At 45.5% G+C, this 23175-nt stretch overlaps 1 protein-coding gene across 2 annotated transcripts in view; it reads left to right on the forward strand.

Moving 5' to 3' along the window:
* ankle2 (ankyrin repeat and LEM domain containing 2) overlaps window positions 1–23175 on the forward strand; it is a 99318-nt gene that overhangs the window by 40552 nt on the left and 35591 nt on the right. For both annotated transcript variants that reach the window (XM_072469709.1, XM_072469797.1), the window contains exons 5-10: window positions 2312–2500; window positions 4098–4220; window positions 4320–4386; window positions 7354–7535; window positions 17988–18085; window positions 18928–19106. In XM_072469709.1, coding sequence (XP_072325810.1) covers window positions 2312–2500; window positions 4098–4220; window positions 4320–4386; window positions 7354–7535; window positions 17988–18085; window positions 18928–19106 — 838 coding nt within the window. The remainder of the gene's footprint in view (window positions 1–2311; window positions 2501–4097; window positions 4221–4319; window positions 4387–7353; window positions 7536–17987; window positions 18086–18927; window positions 19107–23175) is intronic.

A 23175-nucleotide genomic window follows, 5' to 3' on the forward strand; every position in this document is an offset into this window, starting at 1 on the left:
AGTCGAAGAAGCCCTCACCAAACCCAAACCTTCCCAGCGCTTCCTACAGGTAATTCCACTCCACCCGATCAAAAGCCTTCTCCGCATCCATCGCTACCACCACCTCTGCCTCCTCTCCTTCTGAGGGCATCATAATAACATTGATAAGCCTTTGAACATTGGCCTTGAGTTGCCTGCCCTTAACAAATCCCGTCTGGTCTTCCCCTATCACCCCCGGGACACAGGCCTCTATCCTTGTGGCCAGTATCTTGGCCAGCAGTTTGGCATCCACATTCCGTAGAGAAATCGGCCTGTATGACCCGCATTGCTCCGGATCCTTCTCCCGTTTCAGGATCAATGAAATCGAAGCCTGCGACATTGTTGGGAGGAGGACTCCCTTCTCTCTCGCTTCGTTAAATGTCCTCACCAGCAGTGAGCTCAATATCTCCAAAAACCTCTGATAGAATTCCACAGGGTAGCTGTCAGGCCCCCGGGCTCTTGCCTGACTGCATGCCCTCCAGCCCCTTGATTATTTCCTCAATCTCAATTGGGGCTCCCAGCCCTTCCACCAGGTCCTCCTCCACCCTCGGGAACCTCAACTGATCCAAAAACCGCCTCATCCCCTCCACCCCAGCCGGAGGTTCTGACTCATATAATTTACTATAGCAGTCCTTAAACACCTCGTTCACTCCCGCTGGATCCAGGACAGTATTACCGTCTCTACTCTTTACTTTACTCATCTTCCTGGCCGCCTCTCTCTTCCTGAGCTGGTGCACCACTATTCTGCTTGCCTTTTCTCTGTACTCTTAGATCGCCCCCCTCTTGCCTTCCTCAACTGTTCCACTGTTTTCCCTGTGGTCAACAGCCCAAACTCCGCCTGTAGCCCCCACCGCTCCTCAGTAGCCCCGCGTCCAGGGCCTCTGAGTATCTCCTGTCCACCTGGAGTATCTCCTCAACTAACCTGTTCCCCTCAGCCCGTTCCACCTTTTCTCTGTGGGCCCGTATTGAGATTAATTCCCCTTTGACTACTGCCTTCAAAGCTTCCCAGACCGTTGCTGCAGAGGCCTCCCCTGTATCATTTGTTTCCAGGTAGTTCTGGATGGACTTGTTAACCTGCCCACAGACTGCTTTGTCCGCTAGCAACCGCTTATCCAGTCTCCACAGCGGGCGTTGCCCTCTCTCCACACTAACCCGTAGATCCACCCAGTGTGGGGCATGATCCGACACTGCGATTGCAGAGTACTCAGTATCCACCACCTTCGGTATTAGCACCCTGCTCTGAACAAAAAAGTCGATGCGAGAGAATACCTTGTGGACATGTGAAAAAAAGGAAAACTCTTTTGTCCTCGGCCGTGCAAACCTCCATGGGTCTACTCTTCCCCCCCATCTGTTCCATAAAACCCTTCAATTCCTTTGCCGCAGCCGGCCGCCTCCCTGTCCTGGATTTTGACCAGTCCAATTCCGGATCAATGACTGTATTGAAGTCCCATCCCATGATCAGGTTATGTGACTCTAAGTCTGGGATCTTACCTAACACCCGCCCCATAAATTCCATGTCGTCCCAATTCGGAGCATATATGTTCACAAATACCACTTGCTCCAGCACCCCACTCACCATTATGTACCTGCCCCCTGTGTCTGACACGATTCTCCCTGCCTCGAATGCCACTCGTTTGCTGATCAAGATCGCTACCCCCTGGTCGTTGAGTCCAGTCCTGAGTGGAACATTTGGCTGACCCACCTCCCACCCCCGACTAGCCATCACCCTTTTTTAGGCCAGCCTCGAGCTCGCGCCCTCCGCTTCCTTGAGTCCCCACTCTGGCAGTCGCCGTTCCCGACCATCCCATTTGTCGCCTAGTAACAGCTCCTACCCTGTCAGCAAAGCAGCTAACCGCCGCCTCCCCCCTCCACCCCCACTAGCAACAACACTCGAAACCCAATCCGCTTCCGAGAGTCAGTGACCCATGCTGGCTTGGTTGACTCCCTATTGTTCTAATGCACACAATCTTAACTTACTCATACTTGTCATGTTTGTGATGGTTCTGATCTAGATTACAGACATTTTGAATCCCTGTTATGGACAGTGGGAAGACAGGGGGGGGCATTCAGATGTCAAGTTTGTACAAAGCAGGATCTGTAGGATTGCCCTTAACTTCCTGGTATCTTGTTATCCAGTTTTTTGATGCAATTCTGAAATGAAGTCTCCTACCTACTGTCTCTGCAAGGGAGCATGGAACAGGGGAGGAAACCTGAAGGGTAACAGCTGTAAGATAGAGGATAAGATGATACATTTCCTCAGAGATGTAAGATATATTATGTGTATAAACTGCAGGAAGGATGTCGGTACAATGGTGTGCATGTCGCTGCTAAAGAGAACCAGCCTCAAATTTGCCAACTTCTACTGGACACATTGGAGAACCCTGCATTTATGCGGCTGATGTATCCAGATGATAATGAAGCTATGCTGCAGAAACGCATCAAATATATAGTTGACCTTTATCTCAACACGCCTGATAAAATGGTTGGTATTACATTTTTACCTGCAGTGAACATTGATGTGACTTATGTTGTCTCTGAATAGCCTGTCAGTAAACTAACATACAGGTATTGCCTGCAATTAAAGATGACCCCTGAAGCAGATCATTATTCACATATTATCTGACTGTGAATTTGGGCATCGACAGTGCTGCCTTCAAATATTGAAATAGATGCCCAAATCTCGATAAGGAGTCTAACCTTAAAGGTCCTAAATCTAGTATTACTGTTGGAAACTCAAAATGTCATCAGTGCCAATATAGAAATATCTGTAGTGCACAGAAAATAGGAAGTCTTTCCAAATGCCGGAGTTAGTACATCTAGTTGAAGGGCATATTTCAATATTTTACCACGATGGTGCTGATTATACCGAGAATGAGCTATCTGCTTTTGCTGGTGTACAGTAACACAAGCAATAGCAGTTGGAGGAGCTGGTGGCTTGGTGATAATGTCACTATACTAGTAATCCAGAGGGCCAGGCTAATGCTATGGGGGCATGGGCTCAAATCCTACCATGGCAGCTTCAATTAATTAAATTGATTTAATTAATAAAATCTGGAATTGAAAGCTAGTCACTCTAATGGTGAACCCATCTGGTTTACTAATGTCCTTTAGGGAAGGAAATCTGTCTACATGTGACTCCAGACCCACAGTATTGTGGTTGACTCTTAACTGGCCTCTGAAATGGCCCAGCAAGGCACTCGGTTCAAAGGCAACAAATGCCCACATGAAACAATATATTTTTAAAAAGTCGGCCTGTAAGTCAGTCTGCATGTATGTTCATGTGTTCTAGTCAATGGCTGGCAACAAACTATTTGTAGGTAGCAGAGAAACTTGGTTGTGCCAACAACAACTTGCATTTGTGTAGTACTTTTAACATGTTAAAATTGCCCATATCATACACATGCACCTACTAATTATCCAGTGACCTTTAATGAAGGAGCTGAAGTGCAGGGCTATTGAGGCACATTGTAGCAGCAATAACACTCAAAAGCTCATCCTGGCCAGGGAACTACTGAACTCCGTGTCTTCTCCTTCACATCAGTGCACCATGGTATATGTATATATTATCTAGAGATACACTATAGTAATCACAAGGCTTGCTGCAATGTCCTTGCAGCATCATCACTTTCAAGTTCCCCTCCGTCTGTCATCCTGCTAAGTTGGACATACACCACTGTGTGCTCCTCATGGGATTCACACCCTAACACCATCTTGGGAGCACCAGAACCACGAGGAATGCAGCAATTGAAGAAATCAAGCCACCACCTTCTCTCTGCAGCTTGGGATGAACCATAAATGCAGCCTTGACAGTGTTGATTCAACCCTGTGAGCAAATGCAAAAAAAAAGATAAATGAATCTTTTGAAGGAAAGATGTATTTTCTTTTAGTGCTCTAATAATCATCAAAGCACTACTAAAACCCCACTTAAAATCCACGACCTTGTTTACTCTTTAATCTAGAAATATGGGATCTTATAAGATGAAAGTAGATGCCCTGGTCTGCCATGTTAGATTGTAAAAATATTTAGAAAACATCTGATGCATCAAAGCTTCTTCAAAATCCATTACCTTTACTTTCAGGGTTTTGACACGCCATTACACTTTGCTTGTAAATTTGGCCATGCAGAGATGGTTAACATATTGTGCTCGCATCCTGATACCAGCAAAAGTTCCAGGAACAAGTATGACCTAACTCCTATGGAGGTAAGGTTTCAGTATCATTTTTACCCTAAATTATGCTAAATTTAAGCTTCCTTTACAAGCCAAATAAATATGGTTGCTAGTTTTTTTTTATTTCCACAGGTTATCTGTGAAAGGAGTAAAAATAAATCTGAGGAACTAAAGGAAAATATCAGAGAGTATTTACAAGGTTAGTCGCTTTGGGACTAAAGATTTAATGAAATGGGTGCTATGCCTGTACACTATAATTATGATATTATGCTACCGCATCCTTTGTGTCTGTGAAGAGTCTTATTTCGTTGAATAGCTCTTGATCAAAACTCAGGCTAGTCTGAGGAACTGGCTCATTAAAATGATTAGAGGTGTTATGGGAGACTTGCAAGACCATTTGTCACTGGCGCAACAGAGGATTGATGGAGACCCAAAATGGCAATGCTTTGTGAGGCCCTCACAGTATTTATGTCTAACAGCGATGTATGTACTTCTAACTTTTACAAACAGAAGCAAGTGGGAGTATGTTGAACAAAAGTATTCCTTTCACTTTAATGCAGATTACCATTTGGATTATTTTTTGGTGGCACTGTAACACAGTGGTTAGCACTGATGCTTCACAGCACCAGGGTCCCAGGTTCGATTCCCGGCTTGGGTCACTGTGTGCGCAGAGTCTGCACGTTCTCCCCGTGTCTGTGTGGGTTTCCTCCGGCATGGGTTTCCTCCGGTGCTCAGGTTTCCTCCCACAAGTCCCAAAGACGTGCTGTTAGGTAAATTGGACATTCTGAATTCTCCCTCTGTGTACCCGAATAGGCACTGGAGTGTGGCGACTAGGGGCTATTTCAAAATATTTACATTTAGTTTTATAAATGTGATGACATTGGGTGGAATTTTCCGGTCGCACCTGCCCCAAGACCGGAAATTCCCATCTGATGTCAGGTGACGACGGGCTGTCAAATTGCCTGTCCTGCCTGCGATGATTCCTGCAGCGGGTAGGACTTGAAAATTTACCCCATTGTATATTTTTACTGCAGGAAAGTGCTTTTTTGGGGGGGCATGGCAGCATCTAATGCAGTCATTTTAAAACAGGATTGCGATTCTCGGGTGGATGGTGGGCGGGTGTCAGGAGGATCGTGGTGCGATCGGTCGCGGCATCCTCGATCGCGGGAAGAAGAGCCCAACGGCCATGACCGGCTTTCAAGAACACCAGCCAACCTGCGCATGTCTGTCTCCTCAGCCAGAAATAGCAGTGCGCAGGCCTGGAGCCCAGCGGGACAGACTGCCTCCTCAGTACGTCAGCGCGCTGTTCCAGGAGCAGATTCTTTTTAAAATCTATTAGTTTTCTCGCTAGAAGCGGCGGCAGAGAACAGGTCATGCGCCTGGTACACTGACTTCGCAAACTGTGGGCCTCGAAATTACTGAGGAGAGCTTCCTCCGTTTTGTAGCTGCCAGCAAGCAAGCAACGCGTGAAGAATTGAAGATGGATCTTTTTGGTCTAAGGAAGAGAGGGCCAGAGACGCAAACAGGCCTGGATCTCACGACTGAACGTGCTGGGGAGAGCTTTGTAGGAGAGTCCACGGCAGGACATGGCAGTACTAGCGTGAGCTCAGGAACTCTGTTAAACAGAACAACCCATTAACAAATTTAACATTGAATGACAAAGCAAGTGAGGACCAAACAGTCTCACCTGTCGCGTTAAAGGTAAGCGAAAATGGTGGGTCACGAAGTTCGGGCGGCGTGAGTCACGGAGGTCGGCCGGCGTGGGTCGCGAAGTTCAGCTGATTGGTAAAAATGGGTCCATGGATGCAGTGTGCATTGAAGGATTCAAGCTGTTTGTTTAGTTTTGGTCAAGGAAGTTTGCTAAGAGGGAGAGAGAAACTAAGGGGGTAATTTTCAGCTTTCGAACCTGGGTGGTAATGTTGATGAGTGGCTCACCCGCTCTATAGTAAAGCTGTCTGATTTTTCCTCCATAGAATCCTGCCTAACAAGTCGCCCACAAGCTGGGTAATTTTCCTTGTGCCTTCGGCTGGGAACTGTTATTGGCTTATTTCCCTGTCAACACTGCTTTTTAAAAAAATTAATGGGCAATTTAGCTTGGCCAATCCACCGACACTGCACATTTGTTTTTAATAAATTTAGAGTACCCAATTATTTTTTCCAATTAAGGGGCAATTTAGCGTGGCCAATCCACCTAACCTGCACATCTTTGGGTTGTGGGGGTGAAACCCACGCCGACACGGGGAGAATGTGCAAACTCCACACGGACAGTGACCCAGGGCCGGGATTCGAACCCGGGTCCTCAGCGCCATAGTTCCAGTGCTAACCACTGCGCCACGTGCCGCCCTACACTGCACACGTTTTTGGGTTGTGGGTGTATGACCCACGCAGACACAGGAAGAATGTGCAAACTCCACACGAACAGCGACCCGGGGCTGGGATCGAACCGGGTCCTCCGTGCCATATGCAGCAGTGCTAACCACCGTGCCGCCCCTGTCAACTCTGCTTCTGTGCAATGTTTATGGAGGAAGAAAGAATCCTCGTGACACATTACTCTCTGGAAAGCATCCCCAGTTAACAGTATTTCCTCACTTTCATATGATTGCTAAATATACTTGGTTCCAGTTGGGATATATTCACACTGTTTCAACTAGCGACAGTGTGTGTGATGTACCTTCTCGCAAATAACTTAAGAGTTGTCACCATGTCGTGTTTAGGACCAGAAGACATGGGAACTCTCAACAAATGGTGCATATTATCTGGTTGTACTGATGTCTCCAGAAGATGGTGCTAATTCTGCAAATTCCACCTCGGAAAGATCTATTTTGCACGTCTCAGCATTTCGAGACTAGTTCATACAAATCATATAATCTCTAATCCAACTCAAATTATGCCTCCAATTTGTAGAACTGCTTTCTTTCAAAACAGAATAACTTGCTAATGTGACTTCTTTGTTGCCTAACGATACGCGATGCTGATGATCTGGAACATTTGGGATAAAGACCATCATTTATCTAACTGCCTCTTCTATTTTCCAATTTTAGCTGTTTTGCTATTATGTTGGCTGCCTCCTACCTATTAAGTGTCTTGTTTTGTTTTGGGTTGCTCTGTTATGACGCGTGCAAATAGTCACTGATGCCAGAACTGAACTGCTAATATTCTGTTTCAGATCGATATTATGTACCATTGCTAAGAGATACTGACAACTCGTGCCCAGCTGTCATTGGTTCTCCCTGGTCACCTGATCAGTCCGCTAAGCTGTACTGTACATCCTTACCCAGGCATTCCGGAAATCCTAAGGATCCAGTTATGGAAGTTAGAGCATTTGCAGGACCCATGTCTCCATCCAAGGTATGTTTTCCTTTTTAAAAATGAATTTCTCGCATTCAAATACACAATAATTCAATAAAATATGTTCATATGGCGCAACTATTCTGATGGTACTTATCTCGTAACATTATCCTAAAAGCCGAGATGAGGTGAACTTTTTCCACCCAGGGCTATGAGTTTTTGGAACTCACGTCCTGCAACGGTGATGGAAACAGAGTCTTTGAATGTTTTAAAGGCAGATTTGGATAGATTCTTGGTAAGCAAAGGGATGAAGGAGAGAGGGGTTGCAGATTTGACGTTGCTATCAAATCAGCCATGATCTTATTAAATGGTGGAGCGACTTGAGGTGCTGAAAGACTTACTTACTCCTGCTCTTTGTTTGTATCCTTAAAGTTGTGGCTTACAAATGTGTACAGACTCTTAAGCTTTAATAGATCAATGTTAATCCAAAGCTTTTTGATATAAATCATTATTCCATCTCCCTGTGAGATTGCCCTGCAAAATAAACCATCCTTCTGATGCTCTGTGATCATTGGCAATTAATTATTTTTGTATTGTACTGACTGTTGGCTGAATGCCTTCCTGCATCTCCACTAATGAGTATTATATTATGACTGGAAAGCAGCTGAATGAATGACCGGAAAGGGCAATATTATAAAACAACCAAAAAACAAAACTCCTCAGCAGGTCTGACAGCATCTGTGGAAGGAGAAATTGAACTATGTTTCAGGATGGCCGTCTTTTGTCAGAACTGGGAAAAAAAATGGTTTGAGGCGAGACTTCACTGTTTTTAAGTTTCCAAAGAATTTCCCAAATTTTTTGAAGCTAATGAGAAAGTCATCAAATGGAGCTGAATTTACTCAATTATTATTGTTAGGATCCTGGATGAGAATCCAGCTATTTTCAATTAGTAAAACTGTGAGGGATTGTTACTGCCCCACAGGAGTGATAACACTGACCCATCTGTATCTTAATTGTGCAAACAACCTTTAATTTAAACACAGAATTAATCACATTAACAACAGAGAAATAGCTTTACAGTTGACAGTTACGATAGTTATTAAGTAAAAGAGAAAAACCCAATTAAGCAAACCAATATGGTTCAAATAATACTCATGAATAAAGTTAACAAAGGGGCAGCACGGTAGGGCAGTGGTTAGCACTGCTGCCTCACCAAGCTGAGGAACTGGTTTAGCACACTGGGCTAAATAGCTGGCTTTTAAAGCAGGCCAGCAGCAAGGTTCAATTCCCGTACCAGCCTCCCTGAACAGGCGCCGGAATGTGGTGACTAGGGGCTTTTCACAGTAACTTCATTTGAAGCCTACTTGTGACAATAAGCGATTTTCATTTTTAATTTCAACTGGGTTCGATCCCGGCCCCGGGTCACTGTCTGTGTGGAGTTTGCACATTCTCCCCATGTCTGCATGGGTCTCACCCCCACAACCCAAAAACATGTCCAGGGTTGGTGGATTGGCCATGCTAAATTGTCCCTTACTTGGGAGGAAAAAAAAATGGGTACTCTAAATTTATTTTAAAAATGAATAAAGTTAATTCTTCCCCGCTGTTACCAGACTCCTAAACGACCCTCGTATGGACTGATCTGATACATAGAAGATAGGAGCAAGATGAGGCCTTTTGGCCCTTCGAGCCTGCTCTGCCATTCATCACGATCATGGCTGATCATCCAATTCAATAGCCTAATCCTGCTTTTTTTTAATAAACTTAGAATACCCAATTCATTTTTTTTCCAATTAAGGGGCAATTTTATCGAGGCCAATCCACCTAACTTGCACATTTTAGGGTTGTAGGGCGAAACCCATGCAAACACGGGGAGAATGTGTAAACTTCACACGGTCAGTGACCCAGAGCCGGGATCGAACCTGGGACCTCAGCGCTGTGAGGCCGCAGTGCTAACCCACTGCGTCACCGTGCTGCCCTCTAATCCTGCTTTCTCCCCATAGCCTTTGATCCCATTCTCCCCAAGTGCTATATCCAGCCGCCTCTTGAATATATTCAAAGTTTTAGCATCAATTGCTCCCTGTGGTAATGAATTCCACGGGCTCACCACTCTTTCTGTAAAAAAATGTCTGCTTATCTCTGTCCGAAATGATTACCCTGAATCTTCTGACTGTTACCCCTGGTTCTGAACACACCCATCATTGGTAACATCTTCCCTGCATCTACCCTGTCTAATCCTATTAGAATTTTACAAGTCTCTATGAGACCTCCCTCATTCTGCCGAACCCCAGCGAGAACAATCCCAACCTAGTCAATCTCTCCTCATATGACAGTCCCGCCATCCCTGGAATCAGTCTGGTAAACCTTCGCTGCACTCCCTCGAGAGCAAGAACATCCTTCCTCCGAGAAGGAGACCAAAACTGCACACAATACGGGGCTGGTTTAGCTCACTGGGCTAAATCGCTGGCTTTTAAAGCAGACCAAGGCAGGCCAGCAGCACGGTTCAATTCGCGTACCGGCCTCCCCGAACAGGCGCCGGAATGTGGCGACTAGGGGCTTTTCACAGTAACTTCATTGAAGCCTACTCGTGACAATAAGCGATTTTCATTTTAATATTCCAAAGTGTGGCCTCACCAAGGCCCTGTACAATTGCAGCAACACATCCCTGCTTCTATACTGTTTAGCACAGGGCTAAATCGCTGGCTTTGAAAGCAGACCAAGGCAGACCAGCAGCACGGTTCGATTCTCGTAACAGCCTCCCCGAACAGGTGCCGGAATGTGGCGACTAGGGGCTTTTCACAGTAACTTAATTGAAGCCTACTTAAGACAATAAGCGATTTTATATTTTATTTTTATATATACTCGAAACCTCTCACAATGAAGGCCAACATACCATTAGCCTTCTTTACCGCCTGCTGCACCTGCATGCTTACCTTCAGCGACTGGTGCACAAGGACACCCAGGTCCCGCTGCACACTCCCCTCTCCCAATTTACAACCATTCGGGTAGTAATCTGCCTTCACGTTTTTGCTTCCAAAATGAATAACCTCACACTTATCCAAATTATACTGCATCTGCCATTGGTTTGCCCACTCGCCCAACCTGTCCAGAACTTGCTGTAGGATCCCTGCATCCTCGCCACAATTCACCCTCCCACCTAATTTGGTATCATCTGCAAACTTTGAGACGTTACATTTTGTTCCCTCATCCAAATCATTAATATATATTGTGAATAGCTGGGATGCCAGCACCTATCCATATGGTACCCCACTAGTTACTGCCTGCCAATTTGAAAAGGGCCCATTAATCCCTACTCTTGTTTCCTCTCTGCCAACCAGTTTTCTATCCACCTCAATACATTACTCCCAATCCCATGCGCTTTAATTTTGCTCAATAATCTCTTACGTGGGACTTTGTTAAACGCCTTCTGAAAGTCCAAATATATCACATCGACTGGCTCCCCCTTGTCGACTGCACTGGTTATCTCTTCAAAGAATTCCAACAGATTTGTCAAGCATGATTTTCCCTTCATAAATCCATGCTGACACTGACTGATCCTGCCACTGCTTTCTAAATGTTGCGCTATGAAGTCCTTGATAATGGATTCAAGCATTTTCCCCACTACCGATGTTCGGCTTACTGGTCTACAATTCCCTGCTTTGTCTCTACCTCCCTTTTTGAATATCGGAGTGACGTGAGCTACCCTCCAATCTGCAGGGACAGTTCCAGAGTCTATAGAATCCCGGAAGATGACCACCAATGCATCCACTATTTCCAGAGCCACCTGTGATCTCTTCACATATCTTTTCGACTGAGTAGTATTACACTTCTGTATGCTTCACCCGATGCCTGTGTCTATGTATGTACATTGTGTAGTTTATGTTTGCCCTATGTATTTTCTTTTCATGTACGGAATGATCTGTCTGGGAACAATACGCAGAACAATACTTTTCACTGTACCTCGGTACATAGAACATAGAAAAATACAGCACAGAACAGGCCCTTCGGCCCACGATGTTGTGCCGAACCTTTGTCCTAGATTAATCATAGATTATCATTGAATTTACAGTGCAAAAGGAGGCCATTTGGCCCATTGAGTCTGCACCGGCTCTTGGAAAGAGCACCCTACCCATAGTCAACACCTCCACCCAACACTAAGGGCAATTTTGGACACTAAGGGCAATTTATCATGGCCAATCCACCTAACCTGCACATCTTTGGACTGTGGGAGGAAACCGGAGCACCCGGAGGAAACCCATGCAGACACGGGGAGGATGTGCAGACTCCACACAGACAGTGACCCAAGCCGGAATCGAACCTGGGTCCCTGGAGCTGTGAAGCAATTGTGCTATCCACAATGCTACCGTGCTGCCCTTAAGAACAAATAAATCTACACTATATCATTTTACCGTGATCCGTGTACCTATCCAATAGCTGCTTGAAGGTCCCTAATGTTTCCGACTCAACTACTTCCACAGGCAGTGCATTCCATGCCCCCACTACTCTCTGGGTAAAGAACCTACCTCTAACATCCCCCCTATATCTTCCACCATTCACCTTAAATTTATGTCCCCTTGTAATGGTTTGTTCCACCCGGGGAAAAAGTCTCTGACTGTCTACTCTTATCTATTCCCCTGATCATCTTATAAACCTCTATCAAGTCGCCCCTCATCCTTCTCCGTTCTAATGAGGAAAGGCCTAGCACCCTCAACCTTTCCTCGTAAGACATACTCTCCATTCCAGGCAACATCCTGGTAAATCTCCTTTGCACCTTTTCCAAAGCTTCCACATCCTTCCTAAAATGAGGCGACCAGAACTGTACACAGTACTCCAAATGTAGCCTTACCAAAGTTTTGTACAGCTGCATCATCACCTCACGGCTCTTAAATTCAATCCCTCTGTTAATGAACGCTAGCACACCATAGGCCTTCTTCACAGCTCTATCCACTTGAATGGCAACTTTCAAAGATGTATGAACATAGACCCCAAGATCTCTCTGCTCCTCCACATTGCCAAGAACTCTACCGTTAACCCTGTATTCACATTTGTCTTTCCAAAATGGACAACCTCACACTTTTCAGGGTTAAACTCCATCTGCCACTTCTCAGCCCAGCTCTGCATCCTATCTATGTCTCTTTGCAGCCGACAACAGCCCTCACTATCCACAACTCCACCAATCTTCGTATCATCTGCAAATTTACTGACCCACCCTTCAACTCCCTCATCCAAGTCATTAATGAAAATCACAAACAGCAGAGGACCCAGAACTGATCCCTGCGGTACGCCACTGGTAACTGGGATCCAGGCTGAATATTTGCCATCTACCACCACTCTCTGACTTCTATCGGTTAGCCAGTTCGTTATCCAACTGGCCAAATTTCCCACTATCCCATGCCTCCTTACTATCTGCAGAAGTCTACCATGGGGAACCTTATCAAATGCCTTACTAAAATCCATGTACACTACATCCACTGCTTTACCTTCATCCACATGCTTGGTCACCTCCTCAAAGAATTCAATAAGACTTGTAAGGCAAGACCTACCCCTCACAAATCCGTGCTGACTATCCTTAATCAAGCAGTGTCTTTCCAGATGCTCAGAAATCCTATCCTTCAGTACCCTTTCCATGACTTTGCCGACCACCGAAGTAAGACTAACTGGCCTGTAATTCCCAGGGTTATCCCTAGTCCCTTTTTTGAACAGGGGCACGACATTCGCCACTCTCCAATCCCCTGGTACCACCCCTGTTGACAGTGAGGACGAAAAGATCATTGCCAACGGCTCTGCAATTTCATCTCTTGCTTCCCATAGAATCCTTGGATATATCCCGTCAGGCCCGGGGGACTTGTCTATCCTCAAGTTTTTCAAAATACCCAACACATCTTCCTTCCTAACAAGTATTTCCTCGAGCTTACCAGTCTGTTTCACACTGTCCTCTCCAACAATATGGCCCCTCTCATTTGTAAATACAGAAGAAAAGTACTCGTTCAAGACCTCTCCTATCTCTTCAGACTCAATACACAATCTCCCGCTACTGTCCTTGATCGGACCTACCCTCGCTCTAGTCATTCTCATATTTCTCACATATGTGTAAAAGGCCTTGGGATTTTCCTTGATCCTACCCGCCAAAGATTGTTCTTGCCCTCTCTTAGCTCTCCTGATCCCTTTCTTCAGTTCCCTCCTGGCTATCTTGTATCCCTCCAACGCCCTGTCTGAACCTTGTTTCCTCAGCCTTACATACGTCTCCTTTTTCCTCTTAACAAGACATTCAACCTCTCTTGTCAACCATGGTTCCCTCACTCGACCATCTCTTCCCTGCCTGACAGGGACATACATATCAAGGACACGTAGTACCTGTTCCTTGAACAAGTTCCACATTTCACTTGTGTCCTTCCCTGACAGCCTATGTTCCCAACTTATGCACTTCAATTCTTGTCTGACAACATCGTATTTACCCTTCCCCCAATTGTAAACCTTGCCCTGTTGCACGCACCTATCCCTCTCCATTACTAAAGTGAAAGTCACAGAATTGTGGTTACTATCTCCAAAATGCTCCCCCACTAACAAATCTATCACTTGCCCTGGTTCATTACCAAGTACTAAATCCAATATTGCCCCTCCTCTGGTCGGACAATCTACATACTGTGTTAGAAAAGCTTCCTAGACACACTGCACAAACACCACCCCATCCAAACTATTTGATCGAAAGAGTTTCCACTCAATGTTTGGGAAGTTAAAGTCACCCATGACTACTACCCTGTGACTTCTGCACCTTTCCAAAATCTGTTTCCCAATCTGTTCCTCCACATCTCTGCTACTATTGGGGGGCCTATAGTAAACTCCTAACAAGGTGACTGCTCCTTTCCTATTTCTGACTTCAACCCATACTGCCTCAGTAGGCTGATACTCCTCGAACTGCCTTTCTGCAGCTGTTATACTATCTCTAATTAACAATGCCACCCCCCACCTCTTTTACCACCCTCCCTAATCTTATTGAAACATCTATAACCAGGGACCTCCAACAACCATTTCTGCCCCTCTTCTATCCAAGTTTCCGTGATGGCCACCACATCGTAGTCCCAAGTACCGATCCATGCCTTAAGTTCACCCACCTTATTCCTGATGCTTCTTGCGTTGAAGTATACACACTTCAACCCATCTCCGTGTCTGCAAGTACTCTCCTTTGTCAGTGTTCCCTTCCCCACTGCCTCATTACACGCTTTGGCGTCCTGAATATCGGCTACCTTAGTTGCTGGACTACAAATCCGGTTCCCATTCCCCTGCCAAATTAGTTTAAACCCTCCCGAAGAGTACTAGAAAACCTCCCTCCCAGGATATTGGTGCCCCTCTGGTTCAGATGCAACCCGTCCTGCTTGTACAGGTCCCACCTTCCCCAGAATGCACTCCAATTATCCAAGTACCTGAAGCCCTCCCTCCTACACCATTCCTACACCATTCCTGCAGCCATGTGTTCAGCTGCACTCTCTCCCTATTCCTAGCCTCGCTATCACGTGGCACCGGCAACAAACCAGAGATGACAACTCTGTCTGTCCTGGCTTTTAACTTCCAGCCTAACTCCCTAAACTCATTTATTACCTCCACACCCCTTTTCCTACCTACGTCGTTGGTACCAATGTGCACCACGACTTCTGGCTGCTCCCTCCTCCTCCTTAAGGATCCTGAAGACACGATCCGAGACATCCCTGGCCCTGGCACCCGGGAGGCAACATACCTTCCAGTAGTCTCGCTCGCGACCACAGAATCTCCTATCTATTCCCCTAACCATTGAATCTCCTACAACTATTGCTTTTCTATTCTCCCTCCTTCCCTTCTGAGCCCCAGAGCCAGACTCCGTGCCAGAGACCTGGCCGCTAGGGCATTCCCCCGGTAGGTCGTCATCCCCCCCCCCCCCCCCAAAACAGCATACTTGTTTTGAAAGGGAACGGCCACGAGGGATCCCTGCACTGTCTGCCTGTTTGTTTTTTTTCCCCTGACTGTAACCCAGCTATTCTTGTCCTGTACCTTGGGTGTGGTTACCTCCCTGTAACTCTTCTCTATCACCCCCTCTGCCTCCCGGATGATCCAAAGTTCATCCAGCTTCAGCTCCAGTTCCCTAACACGGTCTTTGAGGGGCTGGAGTTGGGTGCACTTCCCGTAGGTATAGTCAGCGGGGACACCGGTGGTATCCCTCACCACCCACATCCTACAGGAGGAGCATGCAACTGGCCTAGCCTATATCCCCTCTTACCTTACAGAATATAGCTGCCCTGTGGACCAACTGGATCTCCGCCCTCCGACTCTGCTCCCAGTCAGCTGCACTCTCTGTAAACTCCTGGTTCTCTTCTCACTCTTTGCGGAAATGTAGGAAACAAAATGAAAGGAGCACCTTATTCCCTCCTCACCTAACTCCCTCAGTCACCAAACTCCCACTATAGCACTCAAATGCACCAAATTCAGCACTCCCTCAGTCACCAAACTCTCACTATAGCACTCAAATGCACCAAATTCAGCACTCCCTCAGTCACCAAACTCCCACTATAGCACTCAAATGCACCAAATTCAGCACTCCCTCAGTCACCAAACTCTCACTATAGCACTCAAATGCACCAAATTCAGCACTCCCTCAGTCACCAAACTCTCACTATAGCACTCAAATGCACCAAATTCAGCACTCAGTGCAAACAAAGTCTGCACTGTAGGGGATCACTTTTATACTGCGAATCTAACCTCTGAAAACTGGCCTAATCCAATTAACTAATTAACAAGCTCCAGCTGCAAGTGCCTACAAGTAGAAGCTTTGTTTAAAGCTGATTGAAAATTCACCTTCTTCTAAACCAAACAGCAACTTTTAAGTTAATTAACAAAATAAAAGAAAGACTAGACTTTAGATAAAAATGAAGCCTTACATGTGACAATAAACAAATCCAATCTACTCGGGTTTCTACTTGCTTGTCTCTGTGCAGAATCTTTGGAGAGAGACCTTTCAGAACCAAACTGAAACACCTCTGTGACTTGTCAGAACTCGGGAGTTCCAGCTGACTTTTCAGACAGACCTGGCTCCTCCCATTAACTATCAATGTGTACCAAAGCATGAGGCATTCTTTTGTCTCTTCTTACAAGATGTCTCTTGACTTGTTTAGCCAGGACCAAACACAATACCCCTCATAAATTATCTTTCAAACGTTAACAATATTCCATTAGCTAGCTATCTGTAAATACGTAAATGGTTCTTAAGATCTATTAGCAGGGCAGCACGGTGGCGCAGTGGTAGCACTGCAGTCTCACGGCGCCGAGGTCCCAGGTTTGATCCTGGCTCTGGGTCACTGTCCGTGTGGAGTTTGCACATTCTCCCCGTGTTTGCGTGGGTTTCACCCCCACAACCCAAAGATGTGCAAGGTAGGTGGATTGAACACGCTAAATTGCCCCTTAATTGGAAAAAATGAATTGGGTACTCTAAATTTATAATTTAAAAAAAAAAGATCTATTCGCAGAACATTTGGGCAGCACGGTAGCACAAGTGATTAGCACTGTGTCTTCCAAGCACCAGGGTCCCAGGTTCGATTCCCTGCTGGGTCACTGTCTGTGCAGAGTCTGCACGTTCTCCCCGTGTCTGCGTGGGTTTCCTCCGGTTGCTCCGGTTTCCGCCCACAGTCCAAATATGTGCAGGTTAGGTGGATTGGCCATGATAAATTGCCCTTACTGACCAAAAAAGGGGGATTTATTGGGTTACGGGGTTAGGGCTTAAGTGGGTCGGTGCAGACTTGATGGGCCGAATGGCCTCCTTCTGCACTGTATGGTCTATGTTCTATTTCACCTGCAAATCAATGATTACCTCACTTTTACGATACATTAATCACCATAAGACCACAAGACATAGGAGCAAAATTAGGCCATTTGGCCCATCGAGTGTGCCAGCCATTCAATTATGGCTGATATGTTTCTCAACCCCATTCTCCTGCCTTCTCCCCAAGGGGTTCTTGATCCTCTTATTAATCAAGAACCTATCCATCTCTGTCTTAAAGACACTCAGTGATTTGGCCTCCACAACCTACTGCGACAAAGAGTTCCACAGATTCACCACCTTCTGGCTGAAGAGATTCCTCCTCGTCTCAGTTTCTGTGCAGTCACTCTGTATGCATCTCAACATTCCTGCAAGAAAATATAAAATATGGCAATTTCCTCAATTCTTCATATTATGAAGCTTTTGCTTTTCACGAGCTAACACCAGCTACCACAACTTAATTCAAGTGAACAAACATTCAAAGGATCATCAGTAAATGTGTACGTGATGGAGAGATATGTTGAGCTGTGGGGCCATTTTTGTCCAGTTGAGCTCTTTCAGCCAGATCGCTGCCCTGTAGTCAGCTGTTTCCCTCTCCCTCTGATCCCTGAAGAAATGTCACAGGCAGTTTGGGAGCGGCATGCTTGCAGAATGAACTAAAATTATTATTTTTTAAATTGGAGTAGATATAGTTTATTTGTATTGCAGTCAGTTGTTTTCTTGTTTCAATTCAGGCAGAGGAATTTCGAAGAGTATGGAAAACCCCATCCCGAGAGAAGGCAAGCGAATTTAAAAAGGCGGATGCTGAACGAGGCTATGAGAGAGTTGGAAGGTAGGGCAAAACAACACAACCAATGTATGAAAAGGGCACACCATAAATAGAGCTGCATAAAACCAGAAGAAGTGCCATACAGACTCGAAACGATAACTGTTTCCCCTCTCCACCGATGCTGCTAGACCTTCTGAGTTTTCCCAGCATTTTCTGTTTCTATTTCAGATTTTTAGCATCTGCAGTATTTTGCTTTTATTGCAACTCTGAAGGATCTATGGTTAATGACCAATTATGTTGACATAGTTGACTTCAATTTGAGTGCTTCTCGAGCCAGGGAAGGAAAGATTGAGTCATGGCGCCCCGACCTGATTGATTTCTTGCTGCAGGCTACACATTTGTGGTCATCGCTGAGTTGTGGTCATTACTATCAGACTGTGTTGTGGTTTCCTCGACAGTTGAATAGCCCACTGATAGCTTCTGTCTTAGCCATGTGGCCACCCCTACCGCCAATTCAGCTCAATCTAAACAGGAGTCAGTACCTTCATATGGGAATAGAGGAAGGAAACTTGTTCAATGAGGTCCAGCCTGTTAACTAGCTCAAAGCTCACAGCAGAGATTATGCACATGATAAAAATGGAATAGTTAATGTGACAAGCTCCCAGTGTGCTGCAGGATAGTTTCATTTATGCACGTTGTTACATACTTTAAACAACCTGCATAATTCGTGTATGCCACATTTACGACTTATTTTAGTCCCAATAAGTATCACTTATTTAAATAGTAGTAAAACTTGCATTTACTTCAACTATAGAAATATTAAAAGTTTCACCAAGAGGACTTTTAAATCTCTCACTGTGTCTTCAGTAAGCACAGGTGTAACGTGATAACAATTTATATTTCAGGGATTTAGCTCATGGAATGGGGCATCCGTGGGCCGAGTACTGGGAATTTCTTAGTTGTTTTATTGATCTTGCTGCACCAGAAGGAATCAGAAAAATAGAAGAATATCTGAGTCAAAAAGCTGAACAGGAAGGTGGAGATGTGTATATCTGCAAGCAATTCAAAAGTCCTCCACCAAGTGGTAAGTTTAAAAGTGACCTAAAATCATGGAAATTCTGCACAAAAAGAGGCCATTCTGTCCATTGTCCTTGTACCAATGCCACTCTTCCACACGAGTATCTACACTTAAAAAAAGTAAACCAATACGTTCGTGTTGCAGCAGCACTATTGTGTGGATGGAGGATCTTGAACACAACTGTTCAAGGCCAGCAGAGGAAAGCGAACATCAGTCGCTGAAAGTAAGCACGCAGGTACAGCAGGCAGTAAAGAAGGCAAATGGCCTTCACAGCGAGAGGATTTGAGTAGAGGAATAGAGATGTTTTACTGCAGTTGTATAGGGCATTGGTGAGGCTACACCTAGAGTATTCTTTTTTTTTTGTTTATTTTTTTAAATAAATTTAGAGTACCCAATTCTTTTTTCCCAATTCAGAGGTAATTTAGTGTGGTCAATCCACCTAGCCTGCACATCTTTGGGTTGTGGGGGCGCAACCCACAGAGACACTGGGAGAATGTGCAAACTCCGCACGGACAGTGACCCGGGGCCGGGATCGAACCCGGGCCCTCGGCGGCATGAGGCAGCAGTGCTAACCACTGCGCTACCATGCCGCCCCCACACCTGGAGTATTGTGTGCAGTTTTGGTTGTCCTTATCTGAGGAAGGATGTTCTTGCTATGGAGGGAGTGCAGCGAAGGTTTACCAAGCTGATCCCTGGGATGGCGGGACTGTCTTTGGAGAAAAATTGAATCGGTTAGGATTATATTCATTGGAGTTTAGAAGAGTGAGAGGGGATCTGATAGAAACTTAGAAAATTCTGACAGGGTAGATTCAGAAAGAATGTTCCCGATGGTGGGAGTAGTCCAGAATTGGGGGTCATAGTTTGAGGGTAACGGTAAACCTTTTAGGACTGAGGTGAGGAGAAATTTCTTCACCCAGGGGGAGGTGAGTCTGTGGAATTCGCTACCACAGGAAGTAGTTGAGGCCAAAACGTTGTTAATTTCAAGAAGGAATTAGATCCAGCTCCTGGGGCTAAAGGGATCAAGGGATAAGGGGGGGAAGCCAGGATCAGAACTTGATGATCAGCCATGATCATAATGAATAGTGGAGCAGGCTTGAAGGCCGAGTGGCCTCCTTCTATTTTGTACGTTGCCTCACAGCGCCAGTGACACGGGTTCATCACCGTGTGTGCGTGGGTTTTCTCCGGGTGCTCCGGTTTCCTCCCACAGTCCAAAGGTGTGCTGGTTAGGTGGATTGGTCATGATAAATGGGCTGTTTAGCACGGGGCTAAATTGCTGGCTTTGAAAGCAGACCAACGCAGGCCAGCAGCACGGTTCAATTCCCGTAACAGCCTCCCCGAACAGGCGCCGGAATGTGGCGACTAGGGACTTTTCACAGTAACTTCATTTGAAGTCTACTTGTGACAATAAGCGATTTTCATTTTCATTTCATTTCAAATTGCCGCTTAGTAGCCAACTGGTTAGGTGGGGTTACTGAGTTATGGGATAGGGTGGGGTATGAGCATAGGTAGGGTGCTCTTTCCAAGGGTCGGTGTAGACTCGATGGACCGAATGGCCTCCTTCTGCACTGTAGGGATTCTGATGATTCTATGAAAGTAATTGGGTGGGTTGACATTTCATTTGGGGACTCGACATCCCCTGTAGTCACCTGATAAAGTCTAAGTGCCACTCACAACTGTTAGATAACAAAGTTCCAAACTTAAATGAGGGAAAAAGACTGGAAAGTTTTGTTAAGTTAATATATACATACAAATTTATGAAATAGGAGCAGCAGTAGGCCATTTGGCCCCTCGAGTCTGCACCACCGTTCAATAAGATCATGGTGTATCTATTTATGTTTCAAGTTCCACATTCCCATCTTCTCCTTTAAGGTGGAGATAGATAGATTCTCCTGATAACCTTCAATTTCCCTGTTTCACAAGAATCTACCTACCTCCGCCTTAAAAGTATTCAATGACCCCCTCCTCCACTGCCTTCTGAGGCAGAGCATTCCAAAGTCCCTCAATGGCAGTACGGTGGCACAGTGGTTAGCATTGTTGCCTCATCACCAGGGTCCCAGGTTCAATTCCGACCTTGGATGACTGTGTGGAGTTTCCACGTTCTCCTCGTGTCTGCGTGGGGTTTCCTCCGGGTGCTCCGGAGTCCTCCCCCAGTCAAAAGATGCCCAGGTTAGGTGGGGTTATGGGGATAGGGTGGGGGTGTGGGCCGAGGTGGGGTGCTCTTTCAGAGGGTCGGTGCAGACTCAATGGGTTGAATGGTCTCCTTCTGCACTGTAGGAATTCTATAGAACCCTCGAGAAAAGAATTCTCCTCATCTCTGTCCTAAAAGGTTGACCCCTAATTTTAAAACTGTGCCTCCTAATTCTGGACTCCACACACGAGGAAACATCCTTTCCACAACCACCTTGTCAGGACTGTTCAGGATTTTATATACTTCTATCAATTCACCACTCACTCTTCTAAACTCCTGTTGAAGTGACCTGTGTATCTTGATGGTTTTGCTACTTAAAATCTGTGTATGTGGCTAAAATGCATCACCATCGTTGCACTTGCAGCTAGGTCAGCTATTTCAATTGGATCATCTTGTCGAACGCAGTGTTCTTTTGTATTCTCCCTGTTCCAGTTCCATTTTAAATTCTGTAAACTCTACTGCATGAGCCATTTGTGCTACAGTTGTCTGTGTGAAAACATTTCTTCCAGTGAAATCTGCCCTCTTACTATTTCACAAACGAGGTGGAAATGCCCTTTCTCTCTTGCACAAGATTTTTGAGTTATTTTGAGCCCTCCATTATGTTAACTCCGTAACATTTTTTATTTTATTCCAATAAATAAAGCTATGACAAACATTTAATTAGGGCCTGTGTAATTCATAATTTTGGTTAAGCTTTTAGTGGATTTATATGTGAATCTGTTGTTTATTCCATCAAATTAAGGTGAGCGGGCAGGTAAGTGGAGCTGAGTCCACAAAAAGATCAGCCATGATCTTATTGAATGGCAGAGCAGACTTGAGAGGACAGATCATAGAATCATAGAATTTACAGTGAAGAAGGGAGGCCATTTGGCCCATCAAGTCGGCACCGGCCCTTGGAAAAAGCACCCCACCCAAGCCCACATCTCCACCCTATCTCCGTAATCCAGTAACCCCACCACCCTTTTTTGGACAGTAAGGGGCAATTTATCACAGCCAATCCACCTAACCACATCTTTGGACTGTGGGAGGAAACCGGAGCACCCGGAGGAAACCCACGCACACACGGGAAGAACGTGCAGACTCCGCACAGACAGTGACCCAAGCCGGGAATCGAACCTGGGACCCTGGAGCTGTGAAGCAACTGTGCTAACCACAGATGGCCAACTTCTGCTCCTAGTTCTTATGTTCTTGTTTTTATAAATCAAATATTAGGCTTTTACCTTAACTGGCAGAGCTGTTGTGACTGAATTTATACAGATCCTTTACTAATACCCAGGAAGCATGTTGCCTCCAGAAGGGCCTATGTATTATCCAGCTTAATAAAGAATCTACTGTACAACACCTTTAATAATCCTCACACCCCTCAACACGTTCGTTGATTGCTAAATAAAGGTTGAATGTAGTTGCTAGTAGTATACAGTATGTACACTGTACTGAAGGAAAAAATGGTAACCCTTTTTGTGAAAGAACAGGAAATTGGTTTCCTGTTCAGTTCCCCTGAGGCACCAGCTGGTCATGTTAACGATACCAACGTATTGCAGAAGTTGCTACTTGAAAACCCAGACCACTTTTCATTTTGAACATTATAAATAGCTAAAGCATCTGACAAAAATGTGCTTGTGTGGACATAGACTTGTTTTGCATTGCAAAGAACAAAATTTTCAAGTTATATTAGGGGCGGCATGGTGGCACAGTGGTTAGCACTGCTGCATCAGAGCACCAGGGACCCGGGTTCAGTTACGGCCATCGGTGACTGGAGTTGGCACGTCCTCCACGTGTCTGTGTGGGTGTCCTCTGGGTGCTCCGGTTTTCTCCCACAGCACCAAAGATGTGCAGGATAGGTGGATTGGCCATGATAAATTGCTGCTTACTGTCCAAAAGATGTGG

This window comes from Scyliorhinus torazame, chromosome 1 (genome assembly GCF_047496885.1).
Source record: "Scyliorhinus torazame isolate Kashiwa2021f chromosome 1, sScyTor2.1, whole genome shotgun sequence".
In the NCBI taxonomy this organism is placed as follows: Eukaryota; Metazoa; Chordata; class Chondrichthyes; order Carcharhiniformes; family Scyliorhinidae; genus Scyliorhinus; species Scyliorhinus torazame.